The 23,174-nt window shown below is 48.2% G+C and overlaps 1 protein-coding gene and 1 pseudogene across 3 annotated transcripts; both read left to right on the top strand.

Moving 5' to 3' along the window:
* Window positions 1-13,924, top strand: part of LOC127576390 (zinc finger protein 585A-like) — a 29,550-nt pseudogene extending 15,626 nt beyond the window's left edge.
* On the top strand, window positions 7,206-22,898 carry LOC127576369 (gastrula zinc finger protein XlCGF8.2DB-like). 3 transcript variants are annotated; one of them, XR_007957233.1, is made up of 4 exons: window positions 7,214-7,235; window positions 8,190-9,444; window positions 16,588-16,683; window positions 21,447-22,898. XR_007957233.1 is itself a non-coding variant. In XM_052026888.1 (3 exons), exon 2 carries the CDS (start codon window positions 8,643-8,645, stop codon window positions 9,402-9,404), a length of 762 nt encoding a protein of 253 aa, XP_051882848.1. In that variant the 5' UTR covers window positions 7,206-7,235; window positions 8,174-8,642; the 3' UTR covers window positions 9,405-9,444; window positions 12,449-12,935. The 3 variants fall into 3 exon arrangements, 2 of the variants coding, with proteins under 2 accessions (XP_051882848.1, XP_051882847.1); XM_052026888.1 differs by lacking the exons at window positions 16,588-16,683; window positions 21,447-22,898 and adding an exon at window positions 12,449-12,935 and having other exon boundaries at window positions 7,206-7,235; window positions 8,174-9,444; XM_052026887.1 differs by lacking the exons at window positions 16,588-16,683; window positions 21,447-22,898 and adding an exon at window positions 12,449-12,935.
* The last annotated feature ends 276 nt before the right edge of the window (window positions 22,899-23,174 follow it).

Raw genomic sequence — 23,174 nt, 5'->3', positions numbered from 1 at the left:
CTTCTGTGCTTTAGATTTTCTCTCCTCCTAGATAATAATCTGCCCGCTTATTTCTGCTTCCAAAGTGTACAACTGCACATTTCCCTACGTTGAATCTCATCTGCCATTTCCTTGCCCATTCTCCTAAACTGTCTAGGTCCCTCTGCAACCTTCCTAGCTCTTCAATACTCCCTACTCCTCCCCCTATCTTGGTGTCATCCGCAAACTTAGCGATGAAACCATTTATTCCATCATCCAAATTGTTAATGTACAAGGTAAAAAGGAGCGGTCCCAACACCGACCCCTGTGGCACACCACTAGTAACCGGTAACCAGCCAGAACGAGATCCTTTTATTTCCACTCTTTGCTTCCTGTCAACCAGCCAATGCTCCGCCCATTCTGTTATCCTACCCATAATTCCATGACCTCTCATCTTATTAATCAGTCTCTTGTGAGGCACCTTATCAAAGGCCTTTTGAAAGTCTAAATACACAACATCTACCGCCTCTCCCTTATCCACCTTGCCTGTGATTTCTTCAAAAAACTCCAATAGGTTGGTCAGGCAGGATCTTCCCTTCACAAAACCATGTTGGCTAGGACCTATCCTGCCCTGCGCCTCTAGGTATTCCGTAACCCCGTGTTTGAGGATAGATTCCAATAACTTTCCCACCACTGACGTCAGACTAATAGGTCTGTAATTTCCTTTATGCTGCCTCCCTCCTTTCTTATACAACGGAACTACATTCGCGACCCTCCAGTCCTCCGGAACCACGCCTGAATCTATCGATTTCTGGAAAATAATCGCCAATGCCTCCGCTATCTCTACAGCCACCTCCTTCAGAACCCGGGGATGCACCTCATCCGGTCCGGGAGACTTATCAGTCTTTAGTCCATTTAGTTTTCCTAGCACCTTCTCCCTAGTAATCTTGACTGAACTCAATTCCCTTTCGTGAGACTCCTGACTAACCAGCACATTGCTGATGTCCTCCACGGTGAAGACCGATGCAAAATATTCATTCAATTCCTCTGCCATCTCTCTATCGTCCATTATAATAGCTCCTGCACCGTTATCAATTGGTCCTATATCAACCCGTGTCTCTCTTTTACACCTTATGTATTTAAAAAAACTCTTAGTATCCTTTCGAATGTTATCCGCCAACTTCCTTTCATAATTCCTCTTTTCTTTCCTAATGACCTTCTTAGTTTCTCTCTGCAGGTTTTTAAAAGCTTCCCAGTCCTCTGTTTTGCCACTAATTTTTGCTTCCTTGTACGCCACCCCTTTTGTTTTTATTTTAGCCTTCACCTCTCTCGTTATCCACATTTGTGCCTTTTTTCCATTAAAAACCTTTTTTCTTGGAATATATCTATCCTGCAATTTCCTTATTTCATGTAGAAATTCCTTCCATTTCTCCTCTGCCGTCCCTCCAGCCAGCTTACTCTTCCAATCAATTAGGGCCAACTCCTCTCTCATACCATTGTAATTTCCTTTGTTCCACTGAAATATCGATACACCAGTTACCAGTTTCTCCTTCTCAAACTTGAAACTGAACTCAATCATATTGTGATCACTGGTTCCCAGTGGTTCCTTTACCTTTAGTTCCCTAATCACCTCTGGTTCATTACACAGCACCCAATCCAAAACAGCCGATCCCCTGGTGGGCTCTTCAACAAGTTGCTCCAGAAAAACGTCCCTTAGACATTCCACAAACTCCCTCTCCTGAGTACTACCGCCATTCTGGATTTCCCAGTCCACCTTCATGTTAAAATCCCCCATAATTATCTTCACATTGTCACTCTGGCATGCTTTTTCTATCTCAAACTGCAACTTATCGTCCACTTGCTGACTGCTATTAGGGGGCCTATATATGACTGCTACCATTGTCCTTTTACCCTTGCTATTCCTTAGCTCCACCCACAAGGATTCCACCTCCTCTGACCCAATATCCTTCCTTTCTATCGATTTTATATCACTACTAACCATCATGGCCCCCTCCCCCTCTGCCTACCCGCCTATCCTTCCTATACACTGTTTACCCCTGGACATTCAGTTCCCAATCACATCCGTCATAAAGCCATGACTCGGTGATTGCCACAATGTATTTATTAACCTGTAGTTGTTAAATTGAACTTAATTTCCCTCCATAGATGCTGCCTCTCCTGAGTTTCTCCAGCATTTTTTGTGCCTTGACCTAAAACGTTAACTCTGTTTCACTTTCCACAGATGCTGCCTGACCTGCTGAGTGTTTCCAACGTTTTCTGCTCTTGTTTCGTATTTACAGCTTCTGCTGTTATTTTGATTTTCATTCACGGTTGAACTGCGGGACTGGCAGCAGAATTCCCACACTGTCCCTGCAACGATTGGTGGAGACGCGTGATTGGCGGCGGAGCTCCCACACTGTCCCTGGAACGATTGGTGGAGACGCGTGATTGGCGGCGGAGCTCCCACACTGTCCCTGCAACGATTGGTGGAGACGCGTGATTGGCGGCGGAGCTCCCACACTGTCCCTGCAACGATTGGTGGAGACGCGTGATTGGCGGCGGAGCTCCCACACTGTCCCTGCAACGATTGGCGGATCCACAAGATTGGCAAAGGTTCCGCCTCCTCCCCGCTCAGTTTCCCTCCTTGATCTCCAGTTCTATGAGCGAAAGAAACAACAATTGCGGATTAAATCAAAACTAATGGGCGCTAACGACACCGAGTTAGGCGAATGAAAAATATCAAGCAACATAAATACTGTAAATACTCCAACTCACCAGCTGCAAGGCGGCGACCTGCCTGCCGGCTGCGTGACGTCGATCGACGCATTACGTCATCAGCGTGCCTCCGGGGGTGCGTTGCCCCTGGCAACGAAGCGGAGGGCCCACGATGTGGACCCCGCAGAGTTGGCCGGCTCTTTAATTCCCCCTCTCGGTGTAATGTTAAACCCCTCTCTGAAGTCGCCTGCAGGAAGGCTCAGTCAGCACCCCGAGAAATCCCTACCGGGTTGGGGGAGCGAAAGGGCCGCGGATCCAGGCGGGATGCCTCTCCCGGCCGTCTGCCGGGAATGCGCGTGCGCAGTGTGTGTCAGTCAGCCGGCGCGGCAATTCACTGCGCACGCGCAAGGTGGCTGCATGACGTAGGAAGGTAGATCAAGTGGTGGGGGCGTATCAAGAGGTGTGTGATTGGGCTCCGCCCCCGGTGATTGACAACGCGCTCGGTTGTCCCTGGCAACGCGCTCGGTTGTCCCTGGCAACGCGCTCGGTTGTCCCTGGCGCAACGCATGCCAAATACCAGAGGAGCTCAGCAGGTCAGGCAGCATCTATGGAGGGAAATAAACAGCCGACGTTTCGGGACCAGACCCTTCATCAGGACGGATTGTTCATTTCCCTCCATAGATGCTGCCTGACTTGCTGCTGTTCCTCCAGCATTTTGTGGGCGTTGCTCCACATTCCAGCATTTGCAGACTCTCTTGTGTCTCCGGTTGTCCCTGGCAACGCGCTCAGTCGTCCCGGGCAGCATAAAACAGCACAGGAACAGGCCCCCAGTCCCACGATGTTGTGCCGAACTGATCTAGTCCCTTTTGCCGACACGATGTCCATATCCCTCCATTCTCTGCACAGTCATGTGCCTATCTAAGAGCCTCTTAAATGCCTCAGTTATATTTGCCTCCGCCAACACCCCTGGCAGCGCATTCCCTCTACGTACAGACACCCACTACTTTCTGTGTGAAAAAAAAATACTTGCCCTGCACATCTCCTTCGAACTTACCTTCCTCACCTTAAATGCACGCCCTCCACACAACGCAGCTCCATTTTTGTATTCGATGCACTTTTTCTGCGCTCACCCCGCATCAAGCACAGACCCCGTGTTGTTTCCCTGAGACCTGCACGAGGTCTTCACGGGCTCATTGCAAGAATGAACTAATTGATTTAGATTGAAAGCCCCTGGCATTGAAGGCTGAGTGCTGGAGAAGTGGAATTAATATAGGCAGGTACCTGATGGCAGGGATACGGTGGGCCGAAGGGCCTACTTCGGTGCAACAATACTCTAATCCCACTACCCATGTTCCTGTGTAATTTTCCTCTTTTTCATTCAATTTCCCCATTTATATTAAAAATTTTAAATTTAAAAAAAATTTAAATTAAAGTTTTTTAAAATTTTATTTACAGCATGGTAACAGGCCCTTCCAGCCCAATGAGTTCGCGCCGCCCATTTTAAACCCAAATGAACCGTACGCCTTTGCAATGTGGGAGGAAACCGGATCACCCGGAGGAAACCCACGCAGACACGGGAGAACGTACAAACTCCTTACAGACAGCGACGGGAATCGAACCCCGATCACTGGCGCTGTAATAGCGTCGCGCTAACCGCTACGCTGCTGTGCCGCCCTTAAAAGGATACAATGCTGGAGGTGGTGGATCAATCAACACCTGTGGAGAAAGAAACAGATTAAATGGTCCATGTTAGGTCACTGACCTGAAATATTAAATTTATATCCTTTCACAGATGCTTCAGGACCTGAGTATTTGCAGCATTTTGTTTGTTTTTATTTGAGGTTTTCTGCATCTGTAGTTTTTTTTGCTTTCTTTTGATGGATGTTATTGCATTTGTATCCACTATCTTTTCAGTACATTCTATATCTTCACAGCTTCTTGTACAGATTTTCCTAATGATGCCTATTATTTTTCTTGCATTCACCTTCAATTTCTTTTCTCTGTCAATATTAGTCTTTGTAAATGGTGTCTCCTTACTGGATCTCTTTATAATTTTAAAGACCACTATCAAGTTTCCTCTTTGTTCTCCTTCAAGCTCAAAAGACTTCCCTGCTTTTCCAGTCTGTATGCATAACTGTCAAAGTTTTCTGTATTCTTTACAAAAGTCATTGTAACCTTATGCAACAGAGAATATGGCTGAAAATGTGCTGGAAATACTCAGCCAGTCAGGCATGTTCTGTCGCAAGAGCATATTTGGGGTAGATGGAATACATTGGTAAGGGAATTAGCATATGGTAATAAAAAAGTAGGAATAAATTGCACAAAGGAATGGGAGTGTTAGATAGAATAGAGAAGGAAGTAATACCATATTATATGGAAGGAGATTGAAAGACAACAAGTGGTAGATGTAATGTAAGATAGGGAAATGTGAGGTACTTTGCGGAAAGAATAAACAACAGTCTGAAGGGAACATAGGTGCAGAGGTACCTGGATTTGTACATGTGCATAATTCCTTGAAAGTGGAGGGGCATGTTAGCGCGAGTGATTGGTAAAGTGTGTGGGATCCCAGACTCCACCAATGGAGGTATAGGGTAGGTATGTTGAACTTACACAAAACAATGATTAGACCACAACAGGAGTCTTGTGTTCAGATCTGGTTGCCACACTTTAGGAAGGCTGTGAAGGTTCAAGAGAGGATGCAGAGAAGATTTACTGGAACGGCTCTGGGGATGAGGGGTTTCAGTGTAAGATTAGTTTGGAGCCACTGGGGTAATCCTTGGGAGCAATGAATGTTGGAAGGAGATTTACAGTGTATGAGATTGGCTTGGGGTAAATAGAGTGAAGATGTTCTTGTGACCAGGAACATTTATCACACAACAAAAATTTTAAAACCAAGAGGGATGGGGGGGAAAAGCATTTTTAATCAGCGCAGTTAGGATCTGGAATTCACTGTTCTTCAGGTTGGTTGAGACAATCAGTCAGTGCCTCTAAAAGGAGATTGGGCAGACACATGAGAGAGAGAGAGAAATGCAAGGCTATGAGGAAGGAGTGGGGGAATGGGACTGAGCAGGGGTTTTGGCCTGGAGCCAGTGCAGACTTGAGGGGCAGGCTATAACTGCACAGTTTTCCTATCCTCAGGAAGCGGTGGGTGTTGAGGACAGTATTGTCACTGTACTGAAACAGTTTGGCTAGGGGCGGCACTGGTTCTGAATTAGAGCTCTTCACTGTTACGGCCAGCACGTGGTCTTGTTCTATAATTATTGCAGTGTCCAGAGTCCTTTGTTTTTTTTTGGTATTGTGTGAAGCAATAGGCTTAAAACTGGCTTCTGTGAATCTGGGGCCATCAAGAGCAATATGAGATAGCTCATACACTTGACATCTCTGGAGGTGGTTACAAATGATTCACCTTTGACCTTACCACTCATATACAGGGTTGGTATTGGTTTATTATTGTCACTTGTACCGAGGTACAGTGAAAAACTTGTCTTGCATACTGATCGTACAGGTCAATTCATTACACAATGCAGATACATTGAGTTAGTACAGAGTGCATTGAGGTAGTACAGGTAAAAACAATAACAGTACAAAGTGTCACAGCTACAGAGAAAGTGCAGTGCTATAAGGTGCAAGTTCACAACAAGGTAGATCGTGAGGTCAGAGTCCATCTCATTGTATAAGGGAACCGTTCAATCGTCTTAGTGGGGTAGAAGCTGTCCTTAAGCCTGGTAGTACGTGTCCTCAGGCTCCTGTATCTTCCACCTGATGGAAGAGGAGAGAAAGGAGAATGACCCGGGCGGGTGGGGTCTTTGATTATGCTGGCTGCTTTACCAAGGCAGCGAGAGGTAAAGACAAGAGTCCAAGGAAGGGAGGCTGGTTTCCGTGACGCGCTGGGCTCTGTCCACAACAGTCTGCAGTTTCTTGCGGTCCTGGGCAGAGCAGTTGCATCCAGATAGGATGCTTTCTATGGTGCATCGATAAAAGTTGGTGAGTGTCAAAGGGAACATATAGAATTTCTTTAGCCTCCTGAGGAAGTAGAGGCACTGGTGAGCTTTCTTGGCCGTGGCATCTACGTGATTTGACCAGGACGGGCTATTGGTGATGTTCACTCCCAGGAACTTGAAGCTCTACGTTATTTTCACTGTTTAATTTATTTTAAAAAGCGTTCCGTGATCCAGTGAGCAATCACACGAGGACATTGAAAAAGCCTGTCTGCACCTGGTGTTGAGGGTTCTGCTTGTTGAGGACCTACGTGCCTCAGGTTAGAACTGAACCCAGCAAGTGCTCAAACCTAGAGGAAAGTAGAAGCAGTGGCATTACGAGAACTTCAAACTTGGACTGCATGCAGACCGGCAATTGAACAAATCGCCGGTGATTCTTCTCCCTCGCTGGTATCAGGTTGATGCTGGTCCCCGGCACAGGTGTGCACGCATGCTCAGACGGCCGATGGTCACTGCGCCTTTAACCACTTACCCAGAGGGCTCCGCTGTGCGGAGCTCCGGCGCATGCGCGAACTGTTTGTGTGTCGCCGCGCTTGGAGGTTGAAGCTGCGAAACCTTTGGCTGGTGAGTGCGGGCGACGGTAGGGCGTCAGTAAACCTGCGGTTAGATGTCGCTATGTGGGACTAATGATCATGGGAGTGTGCCTACACATCCCGAAGACGATCCAAGAGCTTGGAGTGCGTGTGGTTGCCGGACAACAGCAACACAACTGTTACCCGGGCGGTTCGGTCGCCATCTTGGTAGGGGCAAGAAGGGCAGTGTGGGCAATCAAGGCGCATGCGCTGCTTTCATCGTGACGAAACAAAGTAGCCTCAGTGACGAAACGGGTGGGGCCTCGGTGAGGGATCCGGGTGGGTGGGGTTTCGGGGTCCTAGTGGGCACCCATGTGAGGCTAATTGACAGCAGAGCATTTGGCTACAGAGGCATCACACTCAATTGCTGTTGCACCTTTAGCATAGAAAAAGATGAGGTCACTTACTCTGGGTTTGCAGTCAGATAAGTTAGTGTGCTTTCTAAAAGGCGGGAAAGAAATTGCCAAAGAAATTTGGAAGTTTATTTACACCGTTGCCATGTGATAGTTGGATAGATTGTTGTTAAATGCATTAGGGGATGTGGGGCTGATCATAGATCAGCTATAACGTCATTGAACAACAGATCAGAGTTGAGGGGACAACCGGCTTGATCCTTTTCCTCTGTTTTAGAACCTCTTTTGATCATCATCTGGTACTCCTCAGTGTCAAAGGATGTGCGAACATGCTCCAGTAAAAGCTCTGTATTGCTGTAAAGGCAGTTTATAAATTCCAGTCATTGTCGAATTTCAGTGCAAATCAAGATTTTTGAGGTGGGGAAGTGATAGTCAGGTACCTCATGCAGAATCGCAGAGTGACTGTGTAGCGAAGACAAAACGTGCCATGGGGTTGCAGCTTTGGATAAACAAGAGAGGGAAGAATATTGAAACTAGAATTCTGTTCTGAAATTCTTTTGTGAAACTGATCTGACAGTCACTCGATTCAACAGGACCCGAATGTCGTCGGCCTTTGAATGTGGAAGGAGAAATGTTTGTTCTGTCTGTGGGATAGAATTTCAGACATCAGTGTGACTGGAAAAGCAGCAAAACCCATGGACTGAGTGAGTGTTCCATTGCACTGACTGTGGAAAGAGTTTTAAGTCTGACTGCATCACACCGTTCACAGTGGGGAGAGACTGTGCACATGTCCCTTGATCGGGCAAAAGTTCAATTGATTGTACAACCTGGAGAGAGACAAGGATGCTGGCACCACGGAGAAAAGATATAAATGTGAGGACTGTGGGAAGGGTTACAATTACCCGTCCCAGCTAAAAATTCACCAGCGCACTCACACTGGGGAGCGGCCCTTCACTTGCTCAGTGTGTGGGAATAGATTTGCTGAGACATCTAGCCTCCTGTCACACCAGCGAGTTCACACTGGGGAGAGGCCATTCGCCTGCTCCATGTGCGGGAAGACGTTCACCCGGTCGTACAACCTGCAGACCCACCAGCGAGTTCACACCGACACCAGGCCTTTTAAATGTCCTCATTGCGGGAAGAGTTTCAAAAGCAAGAACAATCTGCAGACGCACCTGCACACTCACACTGGGGAGAGGCCAATCACCTGCTCCATGTGTGGGATTGGATTCACCAACTCGACTGACCTGCTGACGCACCGGCGAGTCCACACTGGGGAGAAACCCTTCACCTGCTCCGTGTGTGGGAAGGGATTCGCTCGCTCGTACCATTTGCTGACTCACCAGCGAGTCCACAGTGACAGCAGACCCTTCAAATGTTCCGAGTGCGAGAAGAGCTATAAGACCGCAAAAGATCTGCTGATGCACCAAAGCACTCACACCGGGGAGAAGCCGTTTTCCTGCACTGAATGTGGGAAGGGATTTGTTCGGTCGCAGCACCTGCTGAGACACCAGCAAGTTCACACCAAGGAGAAACCGTTCGTCTGTTCTGTGTGCGGCAAGGGGTTCAGCCAGAAGTCCCATCTCTTTGGACACCAGCATCTCCACACGGGGGAGAGGCCATTCATGTGCTCCGTGTGTGGGAAGGGGTTTATCCAGTCATCCCACCTCGTGATTCACCAGCGGGTTCACACTGGGGAGCGGCCGTTTGTCTGCCTGGTGTGTGGGAAGGGCTTCACTCTGTCGACCTCCCTGCTGAGGCACCAGCAACTTCACCCGTTACCACAGGACTTTGGATCCCTCTCTTAATCACGTCCTGGACTGAACGGCATTCATCCTGATGTTTGGGGTTTGTGCTTTTGATGTTAACTCCTGTTAGTGAGTTGGGATTAAGAATAGCAGGTGTATGTTTCTCTACCCACCTCCACCACCAACACCCACCCCCCCCCCTCCCCCCCCCCCCGATCCTCCCTCCTCTCCCCAGGTTCCCACCTTCATAAAATATCTGTCTCAGGCTAACGTGTGCTCAGCGCAGCAAAGGATGCAGCCTCCACTAACATCCCCCTCTGGTGTTGAAGGTGCACTCACTCTAGCCCCATCTATCTGAGCCATTCCAGTGGCGCTGCAACATGGGCATCAGTGTGGAGAATTGTCAGTAAAATGCCAGAGCACATGAGCAGTGAGATGAGACAGATGAACAAGGTCAGACAAATGGTGCTAGTGGGTGGGCTGTAGATACCTGGAGCACTGGGATCTGCAGACATTGGGTGGATTGGTTCCAGCTCTGCTGGCATTTGTCATCCTTGTGGAGAACGTCAGATCCGTGGGTTTGGGGGCACAAGAATGAGCCGCTGGAGATGAGCAAATAGCCAGGGAACTTGTGAGACCAAACAGCATTAAAATTAATAACTTAGAAGTGGACATTAGGTGCTTGCATGTAACCATGTGGAGTAGTGAATTAGATTAGTGAGCTGCAGAGGCTTGCATTGTGGTAGGAGTAGCGGGTCACTTTGAATTTGGCTCAATAAAGGGCTGGATTCAGCACTAAGTACCCCCTGGCTGCAATGTAAAACACGATGATGCTGGAGGAACTCAGCAGGCTGGGCAGCATGCGTGGAGCAAAGCAGGCGGTCAACGTTTCGGGTCAGGACCCTTCTTCAGGTCTGAAGATAGGAAAAGGGGAAGCCCGATATATAGGAGGGAAAAGCAGAGCAGTTATTTAGACAAATGAAACAATGATATGTGTCATTGGGGCATGTGACTTTGAGTTCCAAAGCTATTTTTCCATGTAATGAATTGCTTGCCACATTCCATGCAGAAGAACACATTTCGCCCAGCCTTTTTGCTTTGCAAAAGTTCAGTTGAAAATGTTTTCCAGGCACGCATCCCTTCCGTAAATTGAGGAATGGCTATAAACGGTCCCGTCGGGCACTCCCAGGGCAGGTACAGTGTCGTTTTGGAAGAGTATAAAGCTGTTGGCTGAAGGAAAACCTATGTTTTCAGTCAGAGAGGAGAAGATGTTGAAAGCCTGCTTTATCTGTCCACAGTCTTGGATTGTTTGGGATTCAGCAATGATGGAGCAGATGCTTCCTCCAACTATATATTGGGAGGGCCAAAGCCACTTTGTTTGAGTGCTGCTGCTGACTACAACCCTCTCCCTGGCACATGTGAAATTGACCCAGACTGTTGAACCTTGTTGCGCGATTAGCTTCCAGCTAACTGTTATATTTTCACCACCTGCAGCAGGCAGAAGCCGTGGGTTCCCTTAATTTGTTCTGCGGGTGTGAGCCTGGGTTGGATTAGGTTTCCTCTCCAGATGCAGACCTGGCCACCATCCCTGTGCTCCGTTCCCCTGATGTTTGTGTGCTGAGCCTCCCCTGATTCAGATAAGGCATAGTCCAGACCACACATTGTTCTGGAAAATCTCCAGTATCGTTTGCTGGCTGTAAATTTATACATTGCTCTTTATTTATAAATAGACGTAACCGTACAGATTTACTTGGATGTAGAAATCCCAATGGTTCGGCATCTGGCTCACTGGGTGCTGATTCCCATACTCCCTCTGGTGCACCGGGGCCTGGTTCCTGTGCTTCAGATTAACTTGTCGGGACCCCGATTCCTGTGCTACCTTCTAAGGTACCAGGTCCCCAGTACCTGCGTTGCCTTCCAAGACTAAGATATCTTTATTTGTCACGTGTACATCGAAACACAGTGAAATGCATCTTTTGCGTAGAGTGTTCTGGGGGCAGCCCGCAAGTGTTGCCACGCTTCCAGCGCCAACATAGCATGCCCACAACTTCCTAACCCGTACGTCTTTGGAATATGGGAGGAAACCGGAGCACCCGGTGGAAACCCACGCAAACGTGGGGCAGCATGGTAGCGTAGCAGTTAGCGCGATGCTATTACAGCGCCAGCGATCGAGATTCAATTCCTGTCACTGTCTGTAAGGAGTGTATGTTCTCTTGAGTCTGCGTGGGTTTCCTCCGGGTGCTCCAGTTTCCTCCCACATTCCAAAGACATACAGGTAGGTTAATTTGGGTTTAAAATGGGCAGCATGGACTCGTTGGGCCGGAAGGGCCTGTTACCACGCTGTAAATAAAATTAAAATATTTAACACTGGGAGAACGTACGAACTCCGTACAGACAGCGGCTGGAATTGAACCCGGGTTGCTGGCGCTGTAATAGTGTCATGCTAACCGCTACACTACCATGCCTTGCCTCTAACACACCGGAGTCCCAGTTCCTGCTCTGCCTTCCAAAAGACCAGAGCCCCAGTTTCTGCACTCCCTGGAAACTTACCAGGTTTCACAATAAAATTTATTATACAACTGTACTGTAACATCTAAAAGAATTAAAGTGTGTTGGAGTTTTAACTGGAATAACACCCAGTGGTCTGGAAAATCTGCCGGTCTGACTTCATTGAAGTCCTGAGTGCGTCTGACTGATGGAATTTTACAGTATTGGGAATGAAGGAACTGACAAAGGGAGAGGCTTCTTTGGATCTGCACACGTGGGTGGCAAGGTCATGACAGAAATTGCAGCTGCCAGTTTGAGGCACGTGGAGCAGATCGGGTGCATGTTCCCCTCTCATTTTGTTCCCTAGATTTGAATTGTTACAATTGTGCTCAGTGAACAGGAGAGAATGTAAAACTGGCTTTGTTGGATAAAGTGGAGTAGGGAAAAGAGTCAGGAATTTGGACACCAGCTGGTGAGTCTTAAACAAAGCAGGAGAGAGGTTGTGACTTGCAGTCTTGATGTATGAATGGGGAAAGAAAATTCTGCAGAAACTGGAACTGTCTGTACTGTATTTTTGTCCTGTTATTAGTGTTGACTTTTCTGAACATTTTTTACAGGGTATTAGGTGTGGAGGATTTGCAGATGGAATATTCAATCTAAGCATCTGTCAATTAAGACCTGACAGTCACTCCAGTCATTGGCCTTTGAAAGTGGAAAGAGAAATGTCTGCCTGTTCTGACTGTGGGAAGAGATCTCAACCATCCATGTGACTGGGGGAAAAAAAGCTCCGGGACACGCACACAAATGAACTCCCCCACCCCCTCCCCCAGGGGAGAGTGTTCCAGTCACTAACCCAGAAACGGCTTTAACCGGTTCCACGGACTGTCAAACACTGTCCCCTTCACGGTGGGGAGAGACTGTACCGTTTTATTCTGTGCGCAGACAAGGCTACAAGTGATCGTCCAACCTGGAGAAACACAAGGACACTCGCACCGCAGAAAAACCGTGTAAATGTGCGGACTGTGGGAAACGATTCAATTACCCGTCCCTGCTGGAAATACATCGGCGCAGCCACACTGGGGAGAGGCCGTTCACCTGCACCATATGTGGGAAGGGATTCACTCAGTCTTCCCACCTATTGACACACCAGCGCGTTCACACTGGAGAGAGACCGTTTGCCTGCTCTGTGTGCGGGAAAGGATTCACACGCCTGTCTAATATGTTGACACACCAGTGGATTCATACTGGGGAGAGGCCGTTCACTTGTTCGTTGTGCGGGAAGGGATTCACTCAGTCTTCCACCCTTTTGACACACCAGCGGGTTCATACCGGGGAGAGGCCATTTACATGTCCCCTGTGCGGGAAAGGATTCACAAGCTCTGCCAACCTGCTGACTCACCAACGTCTGCACAGTGGAGAGAGGCCGTTCACCTGCTCCACCTGTGGGAAGGGGTTCACCCAGTTATCACACCTGCTGACGCACCAGCGGGTCCACACTGGCGAGAGGCCTTTCACCTGCTCTGTGTGTGGGAAGGGATTCATAAGCTCGTCCAACCTGCTGACCCACCAGCGGGTCCACACTGGGGAGAGGCCGTTCACCTGCTCCGAGTGCGGGAAGGGATTCACTCAGCTGTCTCACCTCCTGACTCACCAGCACGTCCACACTGGAGAGAGGCCCTTCACCTGCTCCATCTGTGGGAAAGGATTTGCCGTTTCGACAAGTCTGGTGAAGCACCAGCGAGTCCACAGCAACAAAAGACCCTTCAAGTGTTCGGACTGCACAAAGAGCTTCAAAAGCACCAAGGAACTGTTGAAGCACCAGCGTACCCACGCCAGGGAGAAGCTGTTCTCCTGCTCCATGTGTGGGAAGGGCTTTGCCCAGTCATCTCAGCTCCTCACGCACCAGAGGGTCCATGCCGGAGAGAGGCCGTTCGCCTGCTCCGTTTGCGGGAAGGCCTTCACTCACTCGTCGCACCTCCTCACACACCAGCGGGTTCACACCGGGGAGAGGCCCTTCACCTGCTCCGTGTGCGGGAAGGGCTTCACTCAGTCATCCAACCAGTTGAGGCACCAGCGGGGTCACGTCTGATGACGGTGGGGAGGGGGGGTGGGGGTGGATTAGAGGAAGAGTACTTTGGCCCTTTTTAAGCCTGATCACGGCTGGTCTCTACCTCAATTCCATTAACCAGGCTTCGAGCAGCGGACCTTGACACCATTACCCTGCACAAACGTGTCTTAAGAATTTGATTAACTGCTAGGTTCCACTGCAGGGGCAGGTGCTGCCTCAGTTCTGTCATAAACTCGAGGATGACTCTTTAAAGGAAATTCTCCCACTCCATAACTGATTTATTTCCTTCCCTGTCATCAGACTCAGCTGTCTTATCTGTGTGTTTAAAAAAAATATAGATCTTTGTAATGCTTTATTGTTTTTATCTTGGCCACAGAGTCAAATACTTTCCTTCTGTCGACAGTTAAATGAGATGAAATAACCATTGGTGAAATAATGAGGTGCTTTTCCACAGAAGGAATTATTTTCAGTCAGTGAGCTCAACTTTCCCTCCCCATCTCTCACTCTCACTCGCACTCGACAATTTATTTCTTGTGATCTTATTGAAAATTTTTTTTTTTATCAGTTTTCACTAAGTGACCAATATCAAAGTTGAGGACATCACTTTCTCATCTGACGTGTACGATTCCAAGATCGATGGGCTGCTTAGTAGTTTGTCAGATGTAATCTGGTTAGTTACAAATACTTGGCATGATGTAAATATGCTGCACACAAGCTCTCTGCAGAGAAAATTGCAGGGTTGGGATCTTAATTGTGCAGAATAATTAAAAAGGAAGATTTGTATTATATAAAAAGAATAGTCTTGGTATCTTATGATTCTGATTTCTTGTACGTGGAGGCCCTTGCATTGTCTCACTCTTGCAGTCATAGAAAATTGGGGAGACGGGGAGATGTTTGGCTCATCGTGTCTGTGTTGGTTGAGAAAGAACTCCCCAGACTAATCCCAGCAGTAGCTCTGTTTCCCTGTCGGTCACAGCTTTTGAAGCACACACCCATGTACTTATGATATGCAGCAAGAGTTCCTGCCATCTTTCAGGCAATGAGTTTTAGATATTTGTACTGGGTCTCTGAACAAAAAGATCTCCTCTTGGATTGATATCATGCAGGTGAAGTTAGTAATACAAGGCAGTGGATGTACCAGGTTACGAAGTGAAGAAGGTGGGCTAACATCAGCAGAGGTATCATTTGTAATATGGTGAGGACCCAGCCTGATCTGAGGAACAGGAGTTTGGTGAGTTGTTTACATGAATAATGTATCATGGAATTAATCAGATTTACTAATGAGATTAATGAGTGTCTCAGTTTCAGTAGATAAAGGCAGACTCTGAGAAGGATCCTCAAATGAGTGTTTCATTGTGTGGACATAGCCCTTACTGTAATTCTCCAACATGCAATATGACATCCAAGCATCTTTATCCTTGTTGGACCTGTTAAACCTCAGGAGGTGCCCAAGTCAGGGACTCCACAAGGACAGCAGTGGAGGTTAGGACTGAACCTGGCTCTGCTAGCTGTGCCATTGAGATTACAGAGAAGCACAAAAACCATGGAGTAGTTATAATGAGGGACTTTAATTGTTCCAATGTAAACTGGGATAGAAGTGATATTAAGGTCAGTGGGGCTGAAGGTTTCCTAAAATGCATCCAGGATCATTGGATAATTTTCTAGAACAGCATGTTTCTGGTCCAACAAGGAAGCAGGCCTTGCTTGGTCAAGTGCACCAAAATGAAGGGGAGCATCTGGGCAACAGTGATCATAACGTCAAGAGATTTCAGTTAGCTGTAGAAAAGGAGAAGCCACAATCCAAAGCAAAAATTATTATTTGGAGCAAGGCCAATTTCAATGGGATGAGTGTGAATCTGCCCAGATAAATCAGAGCAAAGAAAGCATGAACAAATCCAGAGCTCCCTGGATGACTGAAGAGACACAAGTGAAAGAAAGTGGGCAGGTACGGTAGTGCAGCGGTTAGTGTAATGCTATTACAGTGCCAGCGACCTGGGTTCAATTCCCGCTGCTGTCTGTAAGGAGATTGTACGTTCTCCCCATGTGTCTGCGTGGGTTTCCTCCCACATTCCAAAGACGTAAGGGTTAGGAAATTGTGGGTGTGCTATGTTGCCACCGGAAGCGTGGTGATACTTGAGGGCTGCCCCCAGAACACTCTACGCAAAGGATGCATTTCACTATGTGTTTCGATGTACATGTGACTAATAAAGAAATCTTAAAAGCTGCTCAGAACAAATGCCATAAGTACCAAAGAGAACCAGGCTGATTACAAAATAGTTAGAGGGGAAGGGAAAACAAAAATAAGAGAGGTAAAGGCAGAGGCAAAGGTGGCACGGTAGCGTAGCGGCTAGCACGACACTATTACAGCACCAGTGATCGGGGTTCGATTCCCGTCGCTGTCTGTAAGGAGTTTGTACGTTCTCCCGTGTCTGCGTGGGTTTCCTCCCACATTCCAAAAGACGTACGGGTAGGTTAATTTGGGTTTAAAATGGGCGGCGCGGACTCGTTGGGCCCGAAGGGCCTGTTACCACGCTGTAAATAAAATTTAAATTTAAAGTTTAAATATAAATAGTAAACAGGTAGTGCGTGGAGGAGTGGGACCTATTAGGAATATAAATGGGAACTTGCATATGGATATAAGGGAGGTATGAAGATACTGAATGAGTACTCTGCATCTCTCCTCACCAGGGAAGGGGATGCTTCCAAAGTATTAGAAAAAGAGGAGAAGGTAGCTGAGACACCACGCTAAAAGCTGATAACTTGGAAGAGTTGGCTGAACCTAAGGTAGGTGAGTCACCTGAACTGGATGGGATGCGCCATAGGATTCTGAGGGGAGGAAATCAAACCTCGGTGGATGTGGGGGTGGACGGTAGTGTAGCGGTTAGGGTGGGATGTGGGAAACTTTCATTTGGTGTGGGTATTGGTTTATTATTGTCACTTGTACCGAGGTACAGTGGAAAAACTTGTCTTGCATACTGATCGTACAGGTTAATTCATTACACATCAGGGAGAGGGGCAGCAACTACAGGCTGGTCAGTTTAACCCTGGTGGTGGGAAAACATTTAGAAACAGGATTAATTATCACCCGGAGCCAAATGGGGTTAATTAAGGCAAGCCAGCATGGATTTGTTAACGGCAAATCACTCTTAACCAATTTGGTAGAATTTATTGATGAGGTAATGGGCAGAATCAATGAGGGTCATGCTGTCAGTGTTGTGTGGGTGAAGTTCCAGATGGCTTATTGCTGAGTTGAAGCACATTATATAAATGGGAAATTGACAGAATGGCTACAAAGTTGGCTGCATGACGGTGAAGACTGGAGGGTGGTGAATAGTGGTTTTCCCAGGGATTGGTGTTAGAGCCATTGCTTTCTTTAAAAACAGATTAATGAGCTAGACTTGAGGGTGCAAGCCACAATTTCTAAACTTCTGGATGACGTGAAAGTTGACAGTATCGTGAACCACACGGAGCATTGTGATAAATTGCAGCCGGACATGAACGGGCTCGTGGAGTGAGTTGATGGGTATAAGATGAAGTTTAATGCGGAGAAATGTGAGGTGATGCATTTTGGTAGGAAGAATGAGGAAAGGCAACGTAGAATAAAGGATATTATTGCGAATGGGACGCAGGAGCAGAGGGACCTATGGTATGGGTGCACAGGTCAGTGGAAGTGGAGGGGCACCCATACCATAGCCTTCTAGATCTTCACCCACACAACATTGACAGCATGACCCTCATCGATTCTGTCCGTGAAAGACATGCACAGTTCTGGACTTCATCAATAGAAGCCTCAAGCATAAAGGCAGGGATGTCGTGCTGAAAAGTCATAAAACACTGGTTCAGCCTTAAGTGGAGTGTTCCATTCATTCTGGTTTGCCTCATTATAAGGAGAACGTGAAAGAATGGGCATGTGTCCAGAAAAGATGAACGAGAATCGTTCCCAGAAGGAGGGACTGCAGTTACAAGGATAGATTGGAGAGGCAGTGACTGTCTTCTTTAGAGAAGTGAAGAAGTATATCAAATGGTGAGGGATCTGGATAGAATGGATGGGGGGAGGCTCTTCCTTTGCAGGTGGGGTCAAGAATGAGAGGTCACCGGTACAGACTAAAGAAGAAGAGAATTTAGAGTGACATGAATGAATTTTTTTTACACTGTGTGGTTGGAATCAAAATGCACTGACTGCAGATGTGGTGGAGACAGGGTCCACGATGACTTTTAAGGAGGAACTGGATTAACATATGGTGGAAAACTTGCAAGACTACAGTGAAGGGCGGTGGGAGTGATGGTGGAATCAATGTGGTGCAGTGGCAGGGAGCTGACTCGGAATTGATGGGCTGAGTGTCCTCCTTCTGCGCGTTAACTATTTTATGAACTTCGATCAGGACAGGCCCAATCCACAAATGGGGACAAGAAGTCCCACATGGAGTTGAAGAGTCTCAGAGCAGGCTCTCACCACAAGAGGGTGGTGAATATTTTGTAAGAGCTGCAAGGAAGAGGTGGTGGAGGCAGACACAATTACAACGCTTAAAAGGCACTTGGACGGGTACTTGGGTGGGAAAGGAGCAGAGTGACATGGGCTCAATGCAGCAATTAGGAGCCGTGTAGATAAGCATAATGGTTCGCATGGATGAGATGGGCTGACAGAGCCTGGTTCTGTGCTGTACGTTGCTACGATGAGAACGTATACCCATGCTGTTCTATACCCTCCATAGTTTTCTCATTTCCTTCAATCTGTCGGTTGTTGCCGGCACCCAGCAGAGCCGTCAGTCCCATTTCCCTGCAACCCGCTCTTTCTTCACATGCCCATCAACTCCCCTTGAACCTGTTGCCACCTACGTAGAGGGGTGACTGACAGTGGCCAATTCAGCTCCCAGCACACCACTGGGGTGTGGGAGGAAACCCAGAGCTGCCGAAGGGGGTGGGGGAAACCCACGCGATCACGGGAAGAACATACAGACTTTGCATAGGCAGCACCCAAGATCAGAATTGATAAGATATCTTTATTAGTCACATGTACATCGAAACACACAGTGAAATGCATCTTTTGCGTAGAGTGTTCTGGGGGCAGCCCGCAAGTGTCGCCATTCTTCCGGCGCCAATATAGCATGTCCACAACTTCCTAACCCGTACATCTTTGGAACGTGGGAGGAAACCGGAGCACCCGGAGGAAACCCACGTAGACACGGGGAGAACATACAAACTCCTTACAGACAGCGGCCAGAATTGAAGCTGGGTCGCTGGCACTGTAAAGCGTTACGCTAACCACTACACTGCCTGGGTCTCTGGAACTGTGGGGTGGTAGCATTACTTGCTGAATCACTATTGCCTCCTTTTTTAATTGCAGTCCTGTTCAGTGTAATCCTGCTCACTCCTCGCTCCTGATGTCCTTCAACGTCTCTTCCCCCCCCCCCCCACCGCCACCAGCCAAATCCCACTTGCCCCTCACTCCCTGTACCCTTTCTGCCACCTTCAGGCTAATCCTATTTGCTGCTCCCTCCTCCACACCCTTCAATATTCCATTTGGTCCAATCCCACATCCCTTACTTCCCTTGCCCCTTCACAACCCACTGAGCTGAATCCCACAACCCCCCTCGCTCCCTGTACTGTTCAATATCCCACTCACCCCTTGCAATTTTTCTGCTTTAAATACCTGGTGTAATCCCTCTGCTCACTCTCTGAGAGCTGGTTACGCTCTGGATGGCATGCAAACAAAGGCAGGCACGGTAGTGTAGTAGCGGTTAGTGTAACGCTATTACAGTGCCAGCAACCCGGGCTCAATTCCCAGCTGTTGTCTGTATGGAGTTTGTACGTTCTCCCTGTATCTGCGTGGGTTTCCTCTGGGTGCTCCGGTTTCCTCCCACATTCCAAAGACGTATGGGTTAGGAAGTTGTGGACATGCTATGTTGGCGCCAGAAGCATGGCGACTCTTGTGGGCTGCCCCAGAACACTCATCGCAAAGAGATGTATTTCACTGTGTGTTTCAATGTACATGTGACTAATAAAGATATCTTTTCACTGTATCTTGGTACATGTGACGATAATAAACTAATTACTACCTGGCTGCTGCACAGCCAGGATCCTGCTCCCTCTATAGGTGCCTCCAGGAAACTGCAACTCCATCCATCCACCCACATCTCCCCAACGTCCGGCACTTCCCAGACCCCAGAGTTATCTGTTCTGAATTACAGGGCAGCACGATGGTGCAGCCAGTAGAGCTGCCACCTCACAGCTCTAGTGACCTGCATCCGAGCCTGCCTGGTGGAGGCTGCACGTTCTCCCGGTGACCCATGTGCGTTTCCTCCGGATGCTCCGATTTCCTCCCACATCCCACAGTTGTGTAGGTTGGTAGGTTAATTGGCCACTGTAAGTTACCCCTGGTGAGTGGGAGGATCTGTGGGGAGGGGAGTTGATGGGAATGTGGAGAGAATAAAATGGTAAGGGTTGGATTAGTGTAAAATGAGTGCTCAATGGTTGCTGTAGACTTGGTGGGCCAAAGGGCTTGTTTCCATGCTGTATCTCTCTCTCTAGCACACTCTGCATTTCCATCCTTTCCTTGCATCACGCTGGAAAAAGCTTCAACCAATGGAACAGCCTGAAGAAAATGATATTTATTCATTAGTCACATGTACATCAAAACACACAGTGAAATGCGTCTTTTTGTGTTACTGAGAATGCGCTGGGGGGCAGCCCACAAGTGTCGCCACGCTTCTGGTGCCAATATAGCATGCCCACAACTTCCTAACCCATACGTCTTTGGAATGTGGGAGGAAACCGGAGCACCCGGAGGAAACCCATGCAGACACGGAGAATGTACAAACTCCTTACAGACAGCGACGGGAATTGAACCACGTCAAGGATGAAGCTTCGCCCGACCATCCAACCTGGAGGGTCTGTCGGTATGGAGACAGAAGAGCTCCAATTACCCAGTCCGGTTGGAAACTCACCAACGCATTAAACCGACACATCGCATCTCCTTAGTCAATACCCTGCATGGGTATTGTTCACGGTGCCCACTTCTTGTGGCAAGCTCATGCTCTGGTGTCCCTGGAGAGAGGATGGTGTCTGCTGGTGTGCTGAAGCTCAGGGGGATTTCAGAAGGACCAGGTACTTGATGGAGTGTCAAAGGCTCACGCCACTGTGCCCTTCACACTCCTCTAAAGTGGTTCACGGGGCTCTATTATTCCCAAATATGGTCCAATTGGTGTTTAATGACATTGCCATTGCCAGCTCTGACCACTTCGAAGTTAACTCCAGAGATGGGACCCAGAGCACTGTGAGCTGCTCCACCATTCACTGAGGTTGGGGCTGACTCTGAGATCGGTTTCTCCACTTTACCAACACCTCCCTGCCTCTGCTCTTGCAAGATTCCCCAGGAGTTTAAAAAAATTCATATCTCACACTTCTCAAAACACAGGAGGAAGCTGTTTGGCCCATTTAGTCTGTGCTGTTTCACCAAACAATTCCATTCCCAACTAAGTTTTCTTGTAACCTACTCTCACCATATTCCCTCCAACTCCTCCAACTCCCCCACCTCCCCCCCCACCCAGGTTGTACTGCTCATTATGGACAAGTTACGCCTGCCAATCAACCCACCAGCCCTTGCACCTGTGGGGTGCGGGAGGAAGCTGGAGCGCCCGGAGGAAACCCACGCAGGCTGAGGGAGAACATGCAAACTCCCGGAGACGCCACCTGAGGTCAGGATGGAACCTGGGTCGCTGGAGGGGTGAGGCAGTGGCTGTGGGATGCAGGAGAAAGAAGACCGAAGTGCTGGTTATGCTCTCAGTGTGCCTACGAGAGACTGTTTGTGCTGAGGTATGTTTCACACCGTTCAATTCTTTCCCAGGTTGTGGCTTAATTTCCAGCAGGTGACATCAATACCCAGCTGGGAATGTCAAACAAAAAATGATTGAAACAGATTTATTTTTGTAAGGCCAATCTATCAGGGGTTACAGCCCTAAAGGATCAGAATCAAGTTTATTATCACTGAGATATGTTGTGAAATTTGTTGTTTTCGCAGCAGCAGTACGGTGCAAGACACAAAAGTTACTATAAGTTACAAAAATAAATAAATCATGCAAAAGAGGAATAACAAGGTTGGGTTCATGGACCTTTCAGAAATCTGATAGCGGAGGGGAAGAAGCTGTTCCTGAAACGTTGAGTGTGGGTCTTCAGGCTCCTGAACCTCCTCCCCGATGGTAGTAACGTGAAGAGGGCACGTCCTGTGTGGTGAGGGTCCTTAGTGATGGATGCCAACTTCTTGAGGCACCGTCTCTTGAAGGTGTCTTCAGTGGCAGGGAGGGTTGTGCCCGTGATGGAGCTGGCTGAGTCTACAACCCCCTGCAGCCTCTTTCAATCCTGTGCATTGGAGCCTTCAGACCAGGCAGTGATGCAACCAGTCAGAATGCTCTCCACTGCACATTTGTAGGTTCACTGTTGGGGCCTGACGCCTTGAAGGGTGTTCTGATGTTGACCTCCAAGACAGAGATCACAGGGTTGCTAGATGCTGTGGGGATTCACACAGGTGTAGTGTTATTCTCCCTTTCAAAGCATACGTAAAAGGCATTGAGCTCATCAGCGAGTGAAACATCACTGCCGTTTATGCTGTTAGTTTTCGCCTTATTGGAAGTAATGGCATGCAAATCTTGCCACAGCTGTCGTGCGTTCAATTGTGCCTCTATCTTCACATGGAATTGCCTTTTCACTCTTGCAATGGCCTTCTGTAGGTCGTACTTGGACTTCTTGTAGGGTTCTGGATCGCTAGTCTCGAACACCACGTTTCTAGCCCTCAGCAGAGTACGAATCTCCTGGTTCATCCAGGGCTTCTGGTTTGGGAAGGCTTGGTATGTTCTCGAAGGCATGCACTCATCCATGCAAGAGGGCCTGTCCTGGATGGTGTGGGTCAGTGATGGATGCTGCCGTCTTGAGGCACTGCCTCTTGAAGACATCTTGAAGTAACCAGGAATAACTGGTGCAGAGGCAACAATCTGCTGGGGGATCTCGGCAGATCGAGCAGCATCTATGGGAGGAAAGGAGTTGTCAACATTTCAGGTCGAAACCCTGCAGTGGCATTTCGACCCGAAATGCCGACAGTTCCTTTCCTCCCACAGATGTTGCTCGACCTGCTGAATTTCTTCAGCAGATTGTGTGTTGTTTCAAAATCCAGCATCTGCGGTCACTTGTGTCTCTAACCGGTGCAGGTGGCCAGTGGGAGAATCCAGGAGATGTCAATGGGCATGTGTGAGAGGATAGGTTCCGGGGAAATTAGTGGGAGGAAT

The sequence above is a fragment of the Pristis pectinata genome, chromosome 12, assembly GCF_009764475.1.
Source record: "Pristis pectinata isolate sPriPec2 chromosome 12, sPriPec2.1.pri, whole genome shotgun sequence".
Classification (NCBI taxonomy): Eukaryota; Metazoa; Chordata; class Chondrichthyes; order Rhinopristiformes; family Pristidae; genus Pristis; species Pristis pectinata.
The sequence above is the reverse complement of the archived record's forward strand: the minus strand, read 5'-3'. Positions and strand labels throughout refer to the sequence as shown.

Bases quoted from the DNA above. Each gene is read 5' to 3' on its own strand.
- LOC127576369 (XM_052026888.1), top strand. From the start codon at position 8,643: ATGTGCGGGAAGACGTTCACCCGGTCGTACAACCTGCAGACCCACCAG.